Raw genomic sequence first — 14,377 nt, 5'->3', positions numbered from 1 at the left:
GTTCAAATCTTTGATCACTGGATGTGATGAATTCCCTCCTTCTTGGTTATTCTGGGATAATTTTCTTTCCTTGGGAAACTATTCTGCTTTATATAGGTAATTAAATAATATCTGGGGCAGGCACTGGAATCTCAGTCTCCCTAAGTTATTTCACTTAGCCCAGTAATGTTACTGGGCTAAGGACTTTCAATCTCCTCCTCTCTGAAAAGTATTTGTACAAAATGAAAAAGTTCTGCCAAAGCATTAAAAAAGACTCACCCAAGATAAGTGTGATGGGTCAGGGCATTCTTGAAGGATGCATGTTCTATTTTCTGGCTTGAATCTTGCAATAAACTCTTCCCAAAATTTCCTGTATGTTTTAATCTATGGGTTTCATCTGTGCAGGGCTTTTCTTCTGATCTTCCACTTAGTTCAGTTTATGCTTCCTTTGTTTCATGTTCCTTTCAAAGGAACTGTTGTGTATGTCTAGCTCTCATTGGATTATTTCCTGCAAGACTATTATTTAATGGGAAGTCTCTCAAACCTCATGTGTACTAAAAAGCTTCCCTCAGGAGACACTTTCCTGTAACTTTTTCTGTAACAGAAATCTTTCTGTAGTGGACCTGCTATTTTTTGGCTGTTCTCATGGCATTTGACCTTGTCAGGAGTAACCAAAATCCAGCTTAGCTTTTCCTCAAAGTTTAGATGTGATGACTCCAGTATCTTTTGAAGTCAACTGGGAGTTTCTTTTGACCTGGATATACCTAACTCATCATATGTTTTTCAATATGCAATTAAAAAGGTTCCATCAAGGTTGGAAGAATAATTGCCTTAGATTTATCTTCTGTCTTAATTGAAGTCAGTTTGTAGTAATTATTTTTGTCATAACATAGCCTACGTTGAGCTTCCTACCCTCACTAATGTTTTTGAGCCAAATCAATAAGTTGGTGTTTTCATATTTGTAAAAAGCATGTGTAAAGCTGTTCACACTGGATCCCAGATTCTCTTAATAATTAATGAGGCCTGACTGTGTCTAACTATGAGACTACAAATGCAGCAGCAAGACAGAATTTATTTACTTTCTGACATACTTGGTAATGTTATCATGCCACACAGCTGATTTTTATATCAGCTTTTGAAGCTAAATATAGGAGACTGCTTAAAATCAGGGATGCAATATACCAATTTATGCTAATCTTTCAGTTAATGTATGATAAGCCACACCAAAAGGCATATAAAGATAAAGTGGTAGTAAGTCACTTTTCCCCTCACTGCTGCAAGGCTGCTGAATGTGGGAAGTGAAAATCGCAGTTATTTCATGGAAGTTATACATAGAAGTTGTTTTAGATATCCACCTAGATCATCATTAAATTTTTTCCTAACTATCTTTGAGATAATGTCTTAAAGAAAAAAGATTATTACTTAAGCCTTATGGTAAGAAGTGTGTCCATCAAACTATCCTCTTGTCATCCTGTCTCCAGAATTCAGCAGTGATGGGGACATGAGTACTTCAATGCCTTGAGGGATGTGCACATGTTCTGTACAGGCAAATTCTAAAACAGATTCTATGGCCAGGTGATGATAATATTGTTCATGATATTCATAAGTAGTCAGAATAATTACAATTAATAGATTTGTTGATGTTTCACTATCTATTTCATTTTCAGAAATTATTGGTCTTCACTTTTTGTAGCTGTTTTGCTTGAAATACAAGTTTATTTTATTTTTATTTTCCAGGATAAAAATATTAGTCATATGTATGTTCATGTAAAAACTTAATAAAATTACCTTCCTGTTGATTTTTAGATTTACCTCCTGTTTTCCAGGGATATAGTTCTCAAATTACTTCAGTATGAAGCATCAACCAATGTAGCAGATAATAAAGGTTACTTTCCCATTCACTTGGCTGCTTGGAGAGGAGACGTAGATATTGTGAAGATTCTCATCCATCATGGACCATCACACTCCAGAGTGAATGAACAGGTGAAGTGATGAAAAATATTTATGTGCATCATCAGGAAAAAAAGCACATTCTTTGGGTCTGACCAATTTATAGACAAGTTTTAAAAAGCCTATTTTCAGTTGTTTCAGTAATTTTTTCTTCAAGATTGATAAAATCTTCAATTATAAGCATACCAGATACATTTCTTATGAATAGGCACTGACTTAAAGTATCAGATTTAAAAAGTATGGAAAAACCTTCTGTTTGTTTTGGAAAAATTGCATGAAGACATAGTCCAACTTTGCATATTTTCTGTATGGTTGTAAATGTGCACAAACTGTGTTTTTTTACTCTATTACATATTAAGTTCCTGAAAATCTTTGAGATAAAATTAATGTCCTTGGTATAGTTTAAGAGTACTGTAAATAATCAGATATGCAGAGGTAAATGACAAACCAGATGGACTGCAGGGGGATGCACGTGTAGCAGAAAGCACACATAAAAAGACCAAGAAAAAAATTTAGTATTACAGTGTGTAAGGGCAGTATAAGCATGTTGTCTTCTGCTGTCAAACATATGGTACACCTTCTGTTTTTATTCTGTATATTTTTATGTGGTCCATTCATAGGATTAGTATTTAGGAATAGAAAGAAGCTGATTAAAATTTGACACCATCTAGGCTGAGCTGCTTAAGAACTGGAAGCAGGGTGTGAAAAGCAGATAGTAACCATTAAGCAATTGCATTTGCTAGGTTAGTCAGAGGCTTGGAATGTGAAGGTGCGAGTCAGCTCCTAATTCAAATCAAGCTATGATGCCTATGTTACCTGTCTGTGCACCTTTTGGTCCCACAGAGGTCTGGGCTGTGTAATCACAGGAGCCAGCAGGGCTATTCAGGTGACTAGAAGGAGGATTCAAGTGATCAAATGCAGAAATGCAGGACTTTGAGGCCCTGCAGTAATGGGAGACATCTGCATGGGCCTGAGAGTGTGACAGAGGGTGCTCAGAATTTCCAGGTCTGTGTGGAACGAGTGGTGAAATTCAAGTATGGTACCACCTGGCACCCCACAGCACCTCAAATGGCAAAGTGCAATCTAACAAATTAATTGTTCTCTCAGTGCCCACATTAGTGTGGCTAGAAGGCAAACTGTGAGAAGATAAACATGAGACCTAGATTACAAACACTTAACCATTGTGAGATGCCATATTTTGAGTAATTGTTTGATATCTGAGGTTATGCACCTAGCCATTGGAATGCATACAATAACTGAAATATGATTATCAAGCATTAGTGCTGGAAATATAGAAAAGTAAAGTAATAAAACATGTCCATGTGACAGTCTTCCATGAAATCCTGTAGTACACATTCAAGAAAAAAACAGAACTCAAGATTTGTCATTCTGTGAATTTTAGATTAACATAATTCTCCAACTTTCTCATTCTCATCAGCTGTTTTATGTAGGATGAAACCAGTTGAACTGTAGGATTACCTTTTGTCAAGGAGAGGTTTTTTTTTCAGTTTTATTTATGCAATGAAAAGCAACTATTGAATTGTGCATCGCTCATTTGCTTGAAGACGTTACCTGTATTCTACAGACAGAATACTGGAAACTGTGTAGGAACTTCAGAGGGCAAAAGTGAAAAGGTGTTTCAGAAAGAAATGTAAATTCAAACCTACTTCTCCCCAATCCCACATATACCTCCAGACTTCTAGAATATTGGCAAACTTGATTAGGTGCTATGTATCTGGTTTGATCACTGGAGCAAATAAGCAGGGATACAGCTGATACTTATATACTCCACTGACTCAAAAAAGGTCCTCAGATGTCCTCCTGTTTATGCATTTAACCCAAAAACCTTATAATAGGAAACATGTGAGCAATCCTCACAAGAAATGTTGCATCTTAAGTCCTTTAAGGACATCTTGATCGTGTTAAACTTTGAAGTTGAACTCGTGTATATAGAGGTTTTCTGACCTTGTAAATTCCTTGGTGTTCCACTCTAGACAATGGCCAAGTTTAGTGTGTTGCATACTTTGCTGGCACTTACTTCCCTCTGCACATTAGCACTCTATGCAGGAGAATAGCCTCTCTATCCCAGAAAGAGGGAATGTCCACCTCCGCCCATGTATCCTCAAACAACACCTGAGAGGCATCCTGACCCGAACACCTGTTGTGCATTCCCATGAGCCTGTAGGATTTGGAGGCTTTTGCTTATTTGTAGATAGGCTCTGTAAGGCAGGTGATTCCTCAAAGCTCTTATAACTTCTCTGGAGCTGAAGCTATGGCTTGTAAGAAATCCTGGACTATTATCTCCTTTTTCTTCTGAGAGCTGGACATAAGGGCAACTGTTTTTCATTACACTTATTCACTGTAAGAAATAGTGTACTCAAGTCAGATTTCTTTCCCTCTGTTTTTGTTGTTGGTGTTGTTTTTTTAAGTATCATATTAAGATGTAATTGTTTGCATTTTAAGAAAATTATTTTGTTCATGATTTAAAAGTTATTGCAACTGATTTGTAATGCATTTATATTTTTATTTATCTGAAATGCTATATGAAAGAAATGCTTCCAAAAGTGTATGGGAAAGAAATGGATGACTGAACAAAGAAATAAATGATAAGTTCATGATGCATAAATGTATATTAGATTAGATAATGGATTTTATATGGTATATTGTAAATTGGTAGAACTGCATTCTATGCTTTGAAAATGCAGTTAAGTTGCATCATATACAACCATATCCAGCATCTAAAGCTCTGAATGCCCCCTGCTGTTCCTATTACATAAAATTGGAACAAACAGTAAAGAGACAAACAGTTAAATGACAATTGTGTTATGTTATGGGGGTGGTGGATTGTAGACTGGCAGCTTTCCACACAGAGAACAGTTACAGCATAACAATTATGTATGAAGAATTCTATCACTGTTCTATGTAGGAGTCTTAGTTGACAGGCATGGTGTATCTTTTTAAATCACAAAATATGGTGACATTGCAAAAATATAAGTGTTTAATTTCATTGATGAAGATCTAAAATTATATGAATTATAAACTGAATTAAAATAGTATGAGATCAAGATTTGTTAATTGATTATAAAATAAAAAGGTGTGCTCTTAACAGTCAAACTACTTACAGTTTATTTCTGTAAAACAGATCTGGACAGCCAAAACATTTATTGCGGCAACTTCCATCATAAAATTGCATCATTGATAACAGATCCTAATTTATGAAAAAATGGTTAATAACAGCTGCATACAGATCACTATGCAGTGTTTGGTTTTTTCAGCAGAAAATGTGAATAACATTAAGGATAAAGGTAAATGTCTTATTAAATATGAATAAAATATATTCCTATTATATATACAGAATATGTATTGTTAAAAATTTACAAAAAAATATGAACCCTTCTGAAACTTTTATGGATTCAGTGTGTTGTAGAATTTGCCTGTGCATCAAATTGTAATTGCCACAGAAAACACCCACATTTCTTTAAAACTATTCAACAATTCTTCTGAAATATGAAGAAAGAGTCCAGGATACATTCATATGATGTAAACACCTAAATTTTAACATATTTGCAAACTTCTCCCAGTTGTACAAATGAAACACAGGCTTCTCTGTGACAACTCATGGACTTGGCAGAAGTTCAATTCAGTTCCGAAATAGCCTGAAAACCAAATATTTTTCGAGTTCTGCATTTGATTTTACCCCTCAATTAGATACTAGAGTATGAATTTCAGTTTCCCCTTGCTACTCTTACTGTACTTTGTTTAGAAGGAAAGAAGTGCACACAAAATCTTTCTGATTTAAGCCAATTGCAACAATAAATTGGAAAAAAGCTTTTTCAAAGTAAGCAACTATATTACATTACTGTTTTATGATGTTTATGTAAGTAAAAGTGACTTTCAATGGGAAATCAGTAGACTTGATTTTGATTCACACTGAGTAACTTGCAATCAAACTTCCTTTATTTTTTTTCAGAGTTATTAACTTCTTGGGAAGCTTCCTGATTTAATACATAAAGACCATTCTGAGGTCATCCTTTTCTCTGTCTTGCATATATTCTTTTGCTCCTTTCCCCTCTATTTAATTACTTAGTTATTAAAGCCTTATTTTTGTATTGTATTTCCTCTAGTTGACTACTTTTGAGTATATTCAGTATATAGATAGGTGTTTCCAGAATCTCCCATTGTTCCTGCTTTCTTTAAATTAAACTTAAATTCTCATTTCATAACTGAGAGAATAGCAAAAAGCTTTTAATAACAAATGTCTTGTTCACTTACTTTACTTTGGGATTATGTGACAAAGAAATGGCTCAGTGATTTAGGAAGTGTCCTTTTTCAAGTTCAGCATCAAAACACTTTGGTGAAAAAAGGAGTTGAGCGTCCTTTGGAAAAGGTCTGTTAAATCAGTATGTGAGTTATTTTTGCTTGTACGGTACTTGCATGGACTTTAGGAGATTTAAAACTTACTTGGCAAAAAAGGACTTCACAACTGTACAATAAATGTCCTGAATTTACCCACAGTTTAATAGTGGCTTCACAAGAGCCTATATAATATTAATGTTAGCCATTCATTCTCTTGAGACTTCCTGTACTTTTTCACAATCAGACTGCCAAGCTACAATAACTGTCTCTATAATGCATTTGCTAATCTGCCCTCTAATGAATAGACCTCAAGATATATTGTACATTTTGCAGTGGCACACATCTTTAGCAGCTAAATGATGTAGCACAGCCTGCAAATACTGATGAGATGCAGGGCAGTGAAGGCACAGTTCAGTTTGCAGCCACAACAGCCTGAGTTCTGGCTGCATGAAGAGAAGAGATTCAGAGAAAGGCTACAAAAGGTCAGGATCGTGCCCATGAAATAATACGTAACAAATAATGAAGGAAATTTAAAAAAGTTTAAAAGCTGAATCCATGGAAAGCTTTCCTTATTTCTGAGCAAGGTCCTTTGGACTGTAAGAGTAACTACTTGTCAAAAAATATGATTTATAAATATTAGAGACTTCTTTTTAAATACTGTATTTGCATAATATTGGTCTACTCTTTTTACCTTACATTTTGTATGTCTTGGTTCTTATTTTTATTCTTTCTTTTTCTAGAACCATTCAGTCATAGAATGTCTTTTAGTTGCTACCATATAATGAAGCATCTGAAATGTCTACAAGGATTCTGGTCTTTTTCTTCAGCACTAGATGTATTATTTAACCCTTGGATATCAAATTTGAAGTTCTAATTACATAATGGTAGTTTGCATGCAGATATTTTTTTAGCAGATTATCTGCTTATCACAATGAGTACTAACACAAACTTTCTGTACTCCAGAAGCAATTGTTTATGCTTGGAACTGAAAATACAGGCAACAGCACAAAATTATTGCAAGTTTCTTGAATAATTTTTTTCCCATTTTAAAAATGCTTCTAAACAGTATGTTGCTTTAGTGATATGAAGATAAACTACCTTAAAATCAATAATCTCTCTACTCCATTCTAAGCTGATTTATTTTATATAACTAGTAATAAATCATCAAAGTAGATAAAATTGTCAAAGTAGACAAGTTTAGAATTAAACAAGTTTTAATTTACTCTTTGGAGGTTAAAAATATTTTTGTCTTCTCTAACTCAATTGAATTTATTAATTTACATTTTGAAGCAGGCAGAATGTTTTACTATCAAGTTTTAATTAGGTAGTGCCTCTCAGCTCTGATAACACAATATGTACAATGCCTCTTCTGAGGGCATATATGTAGATAATTTAATTATCATGTTTGCCCAAGTTGAGTTCTTCTGCTTTATTCAAGTGATATGTAGCTCTTTATAATTTTGTATCAGTTCAATTGGTCATGAACTGAAATATAGCTTTTATTTGGCAAATAAGAACAATAGAAAAATGTTCAACAATATACAGCTGAAAATAACATTTTGTTACTTTGCTTTTGTGCATCAGACTTTTCAGTATGCCTTTGTGTGAAAGTTCAGCTGGATATTCTTTATCCAGAGAGCAAATTCCAGTTTGCTGTTCAGCAGTAGCAACTTGTGCTGTTTGATCTGTGTCTGTATCTATCACATTTTTAGAAAAAGGCCATAGCAAATTTAATTTTTGTTTCTTTTAAAATTTAATCAGAATACTTTTAAGCTACAGTATTAGATCATTAGCACAAGATTTGAATTAGTTCAATTAGTACTTCCATAAGTTCTTGAAAAAACCCTCAGACATAAGCAGATATTGAACAGATATTTACAATTATTGACCTCACAGAATGCCAATATAGTTAGACATATAACTTGTATAACTATTTCTATTGGATATATAAATACAGTAACTGGAGGCAAAAATTACCATGATTGTAATTTTATGTGCAATTATCTGATTTTCATATTAATTCTACACAAAATCAGGCTGCAATTGCCTATTCATCTAGCTGTTCATGAAATATTGAAAATTTAAAAAATTTAATAAATTATGCTTGTGATTTGTTGGCGTACAATTGTACGTAAGAAAATTGCTTTGCTTGGTCCTATTTAAAGATAGAAGTCCCTTGAGCACAAAAAGCTTCTTTCAGGTAGTTTATAGAGCATTGCAGCAATGTAGTATTGTCACAGTATATATATTTTAATCTGAATTTCAGGTCTGTGTAATGAAGTAAGCCCACATGGTGGTCTGAATAATACACAATGATTTAAATACTTACTAGTCATCAAGCCATGTCTGCCAGTGGAAGCTTCTCACTTCCCACCTGGATCTTCTCCAGCCTCTGTGTTGCAGTTTAGCAGGAAACACATTCCAGTCTCTCACATCTTGTGTGGTGTTGTGGACATCCATGAGTTTGACTGCAACACTGATTTACCTGAATGTATTGATCTGTCTCTTGTGTTTCCCAAGTTCAACTGAGTCATCTTAGATTGTGAGAGATGAAAATGACAGCAATGTTGTTAGAACCACAAACCCAAGAGTCAAGTTCTTGGTTACAGAATTAGAAACATGATTACCAAAAAAACAGTTCTTACCTTTTCCTCCTTTTTAGTTTTTACTGTTTATCCTAGCTAGCTTTTGAGTGAGAGTCCAAAGCCTTATTTCTCTGACATTCTGTCTTTTAAAAGACAATTGGTTTTTCCTATTTTCACTTCTCTGTCCCTTGAACTTTCTTCAGCTGGCTCATTGAAAAATAGAACTACAGATTCAGATGTACCACTTTATCTTCCTTTAGAATGGTATCTCTACCCTCTTTAGTATCTTTTCTGAATTTACATTAATCTTAAATTTTTTATATAGCACATTAGCTTATTGGTTTTGTACTTTTACAACATTCCTAAACTGTTACAATATTTACAAATTTATCAAAATATGCATTAAATGTATATATTTCTACAATGTATAGCATCTATTTTATTTTAAAGCTCTGTAAGGTCTGCATATGATATATTAATAATATAGATGACATATAGAATTCATAGAGCTCAATAAACTATTTCCTTTGTATTTGCCTGAAGCTATTTGTCTCTTTGGTGTTGCAAGTATATAGACAGAGTTGGAAGGAAACAATTAAAAATATAATGCATATTCCCAATATTTATTGCTTAGTTTATTGAGTAATATTTTGGGAAAAATTTGGAGGGGATTGTTTTATAAAGGGAGGGATTATTGCTGTTCAGTCTACAGCATACTCATAATGTCTTAAAACATACATACCTCTCTTTGGGGTTCTGAGAAGACTCAACTGCTTAAGTGATTTGCTAAGTCTTTCTATAGGCCCTGTTTTGACTTCTGAGTTTTAATTGTTGTCTGGATAGTAACTTTTTATAGTGATACATGAAACTAACCTTGTGCCTCTGATATATTTACATTATATAGTTTTACTCCATAATTCCATTTCTCTAATAACAAACTGCTGTGGTATGAAACCAGCAAAATCATGAAGAGATTTCACTGTCAGTATATTTTTAAGAGAAGGACTCAATCATAATTTCAGGAACAGCTGAATCAAAGAAGGTTACAGATTTTGGCATATCACAAGCTACAAGGTTTTTCAGGGGTTGTTAAAATGCATTGGTAGCAATGCAGACACATAGGGAGCTCATCTGCTTGAGAGCAGCAAGCTCAGTATATTACTGTGTTATTAAAATGTCAGTGGAGTAATTTTGAAGCATTTAACATGTATTACCATACATTATATTAGAAACTCTGCCTCTGAGTGATCTCATGGAAACAATTTATAGAAGCTGAGCATTTCTATTGTGGGTTAAACATGAATTTCTGAAGCTTTTGGGTTTTTTTAACAGAACAATGAAAACGAAACAGCACTGCATTGTGCAGCTCAGTATGGTCATTCAGAAGTTGTTGCTGTTCTGCTAGAAGAGCTGACAGACCCCACAATAAGAAACAACAAACTGGAAACACCTCTGGATCTGGCAGCACTTTATGGACGTCTGCGCGTTGTGAAAATGATCATCAAAGCATATCCAAATCTGATGAACTGTAATACAAGAAAACATACTCCTTTGCATCTTGCTGCTCGTAATGGCCACAAAGCTGTCGTACAGGTGCTTCTGGAGGCTGGAATGGATGTCAGCTGCCAAGTTAGTGTGTAATTCCTTCCCTCCTTCCCCTATGATTTAAATGAATTTTTTTTCTTTAAAATATACTTGTATTTACTTTGTTAGAAGTGCTGCAAAGTGTTATATAATACAGCTTTATTTATTACAATTCAAACAATGGGGATAGCTCAAGAAGCATACATATCTTCAAAGCTGAGTGCATGTTTTAATGTTGTCTTGAAACATGTGGATACACAAGTCATATCAACCATTCATGTAGGTGTATATAAATATATTTTCTACAGCAGCTGCTGTAAAGGTCGTAAGCTGATTTTCTAAAGCTATGGCCCATTATGGTCACAGCAATCTAAAACTGTTTCACTGTGAGCTCATTCTCCTATAATTATTCCGTTCTAGACTCAAGTTACTACATAATAATAATTTTGATTTTCCCGATTTCTAAACACATGTATAAATCTAAGAGAAAATTCTATAGCAATACATTCTCCCAGCTAATGACTCCAACCTGTCAGCTGTTTGGTGTGTCTTGTTTTTATGCACAGTAAGTTATAAGGGCATTAAAGGGGTAACTTTAAATTAAATAGACATAGATGGGAAGAGACACAAGGTATAGCAGCAGTGAATTTTATGTTCAATTCTTTGTACTGGAAGGTGTCTAGTCCTTTTAACTATAGGGGACTGGGTTCTGTTATGTGTTCTGAAATGTTGCCTCAATCTTATGATTTCTTTTGATTTGATTGATGGTACTGTGTTTGTTGCAGAGTGGATTTAATCTTCATAAATAGGGTAACTTCCTTGCTCTCTCTCTTGCTGTATAAAATATGCTTTGAATTAAGGTTGTTTCAAGTTTATATCTATTTTCAGTTGATGCAAGCAACCAGCCAAACTTAATTACATCTACTTTAGAGTCACAGGCATTCTCTACTACTTAGCAGTTGGTTAGAGCCCGCTGATAAAAACACCAAAGTTGTGGGTTCCATCCCTGTGTGGGCCATTCACTTAAGAGTTGGACTTCACGATCCTTCTGGGTCACTTCCAACTCAGAAGATTCTGTGAACAAATCTTGCAAACTTTTTCTAAACTTTGATTAAAATTATATCCATTTTAAGATTTAGGTGCATTTAATTAAACTCCATTATACACAAAATTTCCTTTTATATAGAAAGATTGGTCTTGGATTCCATACACTTTTATTTCTGGGTTCTTCTATCAAGATCATGTTTTTCAACTTTTGAGAAAAAGAATATGAAGTGGGGAAGAAAAGATAGACTAAAAAAAAACAACAAAATAAATCAAATCGGAAAATATTAGTGTATTTTAAGATTAGAAGTGGATGTTCTCAAGTGCCTTCCATAGCAAAATGTGGTAAAATTGTTTTACTATTTTATTATTTCTTGCTTATTTTGAGTTAGTGTTGGTACTTGCTTCAAACTATTTTAAAGTGAAACACTTTTGTGTGATTTGTCTGTTTTTGAATTTGCCACCCATCAAGTTTTCAATTTAATTTTATTTCTTCTTTATTAAAAAGAGACACTTGCAAAGTACTCATAAGCAGCTCATTTTTTATCTTTCATTTACGGTTACTACATTGTCACTAATTTAGAAAAGTTTAATGCTACAGCAACATAGATCTTTCAAATGCATATTTCTGAATATATCATTTCTCTTTTATCTAGCAAAAGAATGAGGAAAAATTCAGAAAGAAACTGGTGCCTGAATTGATATTTAAAAAATAGAATAATTGAAGGAAAATAATCTCTGTCATGGCAGCTTACAAACTGATGGTTACATGAGGGCAAAATATTACACAATACTTTTATGAAATGTGTTCTTTCTCTTATGTAATCTAGATAATTTTAGCACTACTGTGACTTCTCCTAAGCCATTTTTATCTATAGTTGTAGAAAAAAATTTTTACTAGACTTTACAAAATACAGTGGTTGCAATCTTTTAAGCTGTGAAGGATTCTTTTAGTAATGGTGATCTCTTTGACATGTACACTAAAATTATAGGACTTAGTCGTTTTTAATTTTTTTATTCTAATTGCTTTTGTGTTCATTTATATTTTTAGATTTTTTTGTAGTTAGAGGCAGAGATTTTTTTTTTTTCCCCTAGGTTATCTTGTTTTCTTAGGGTTTTGTCCCACTTGAGATAAGGAAATATAATTTATTTATTTTCTTGCTGGTATACATGTTCTCTATCAATATGTTCTTTTCCATTCAGCATCTTAACATATTGGTAATTTGGCTCTGTTTTTACCTACTGTTAACTTGTTACTTCTGTAGCCTCTGAAAAATTCTGTTGAAGATTACTGGCAGCTTATTAAACTGAGAACACAAAATATCAGCCTGTCACTTAAAACTAAACTCAGTTATTTTGTTATTAATTAAATTAATCTACTTAGGAAAGACCTGATCTGTTTGGGAAAGAATAATTGACAGAGTAAAATCTTATGTGGTAAACAATTTTGTACACGTTTAAGCATGTTAAATAAATTCAGTTTATCACCAGTAAAGATCTCAGAATGTTTAGAGATTGATAGAAATAGCCTGTCTTGTATTACCCTGTAGTTATAAAGATGTATTTTTTAAAGGGGAGGTTTACCTTAGCCATTTTATCTTTCTCTTTTTTACTCCCTGAGCACTTTTAATCACAGCATAGATTTGGACTAATAAAAGAGAGCATTTAATTTTTTATTTAATTAATCACACATTTTATTAATTTCCCAAGTCTATCCAATATCCTTCAATCTGGAATTATTTATGAGTGGGCAATACAAATCTGCTTCATCTCTTTACACTTTGGAGTTTTCATTTAAATTGAAACATATGAAAAATACACAAGTTTAGGTTGAGTGATAGAATTTGGCCTTCAGTAAATTAAGACACTGCACAGTTCAGTATGTTTCATGTAAACAGTAGGTCAATAATTATAAATACCCTAAAATCTTTGCCTCTTATGTTTATCCAACTTTAGTCTATCCCTATTTGCCTTCCCTGTCTGTTCCAATAATGATGGCAATTTCCACTGCTTATCGTTGGTAGTTCTGCCAAAAGCTGTGCCCCTTCCTTTTTGCTCTCACTGTCTGTGGAGGATATTATTTGAATCAATTTGCAAAGCTACATTTTGTCCTTCAGATTCTGTCTGAAATCCATGTCAGAACTATAGCAAACTGCCTGTGAATAAAGGCTAGACAAGTGACCTAATTGCAAGCTCTTGCATAGTTACATGATTAAAAGAAAATCTGTAAGAATTAAAACCCTTGATGCTTCTCTATGAGCCTGCAAATTATATGCCAAGTTGACTTGGGTGTGCTGGTGTGCCTGTTGATGTCTTCTGGCCTAGCTTGGTTTATGTGTCCTGCTGTGACACTGTGTCTGTATTGAGTAGTAAGCAGGGGCAGGGACTGTTTTATTATATGTTTAGCACAATTTGTGCTCTAGTTCTCTGTATTTCATATACAGAAAACTTATGCCACAGAATCAATATATTATCCATTGGTGCAAACTCAAGCAGACTTTAGCTCACTTTGCTCATGAAAAATTGCCAGCAGTTTCTGTATTAAATATCACTGGGAAAGACTTTCCAAATATAATGGTAGTGTTTACTTGGCCAGGAAAATATAATCCAAGGCAATGAAAGTTTCAGGAAGTAAAGTAGTGAGAATTGTCTATAAATCTTAAGCTCACATGCTGTAGTATAGACGAGAAGAATATATTAATACATAAGCACACTGTTATAAGTGAAAAAAAGCTACCTAAAAGTTCTAGGACATCTTAAATAATGTATAGAAATTACTTGCAACTATATTTTTTAATCCTCATGATTTGTGTAAATGCTCTAATGTATAAGAATAAAACATTCTGAACTTACTTCTACCTTCAAGTAGTAAGCCACAT

The 14,377-nt window shown here is 33.6% G+C and overlaps 1 protein-coding gene across 6 annotated transcripts in view; it reads left to right on the top strand.

The window, feature by feature from the left end:
- ANKS1B (ankyrin repeat and sterile alpha motif domain containing 1B) overlaps positions 1-14,377 on the top strand; it is a 397,248-nt gene that overhangs the window by 46,278 nt on the left and 336,593 nt on the right. For 5 of the 6 annotated variants that reach the window (XM_077783569.1, XM_031507463.2, XM_031507479.2 and 2 more), the window contains exons 3-4: positions 1,806-1,962; positions 10,203-10,499. In XM_077783569.1, coding sequence (XP_077639695.1) covers positions 1,806-1,962; positions 10,203-10,499 — 454 coding nt within the window. Of the gene's footprint in view, positions 1-1,805; positions 1,963-10,202; positions 10,504-14,377 lie in introns of those variants that run through there. The other variant, XM_077783571.1, reaches the window with a different exon arrangement.

The sequence above is a fragment of the Lonchura striata genome, chromosome 5 (assembly GCF_046129695.1).
Source record: "Lonchura striata isolate bLonStr1 chromosome 5, bLonStr1.mat, whole genome shotgun sequence".
In the NCBI taxonomy this organism is placed as follows: Eukaryota; Metazoa; Chordata; class Aves; order Passeriformes; family Estrildidae; genus Lonchura; species Lonchura striata.
This window is presented reverse-complemented; position numbering and strand designations above follow the sequence as displayed.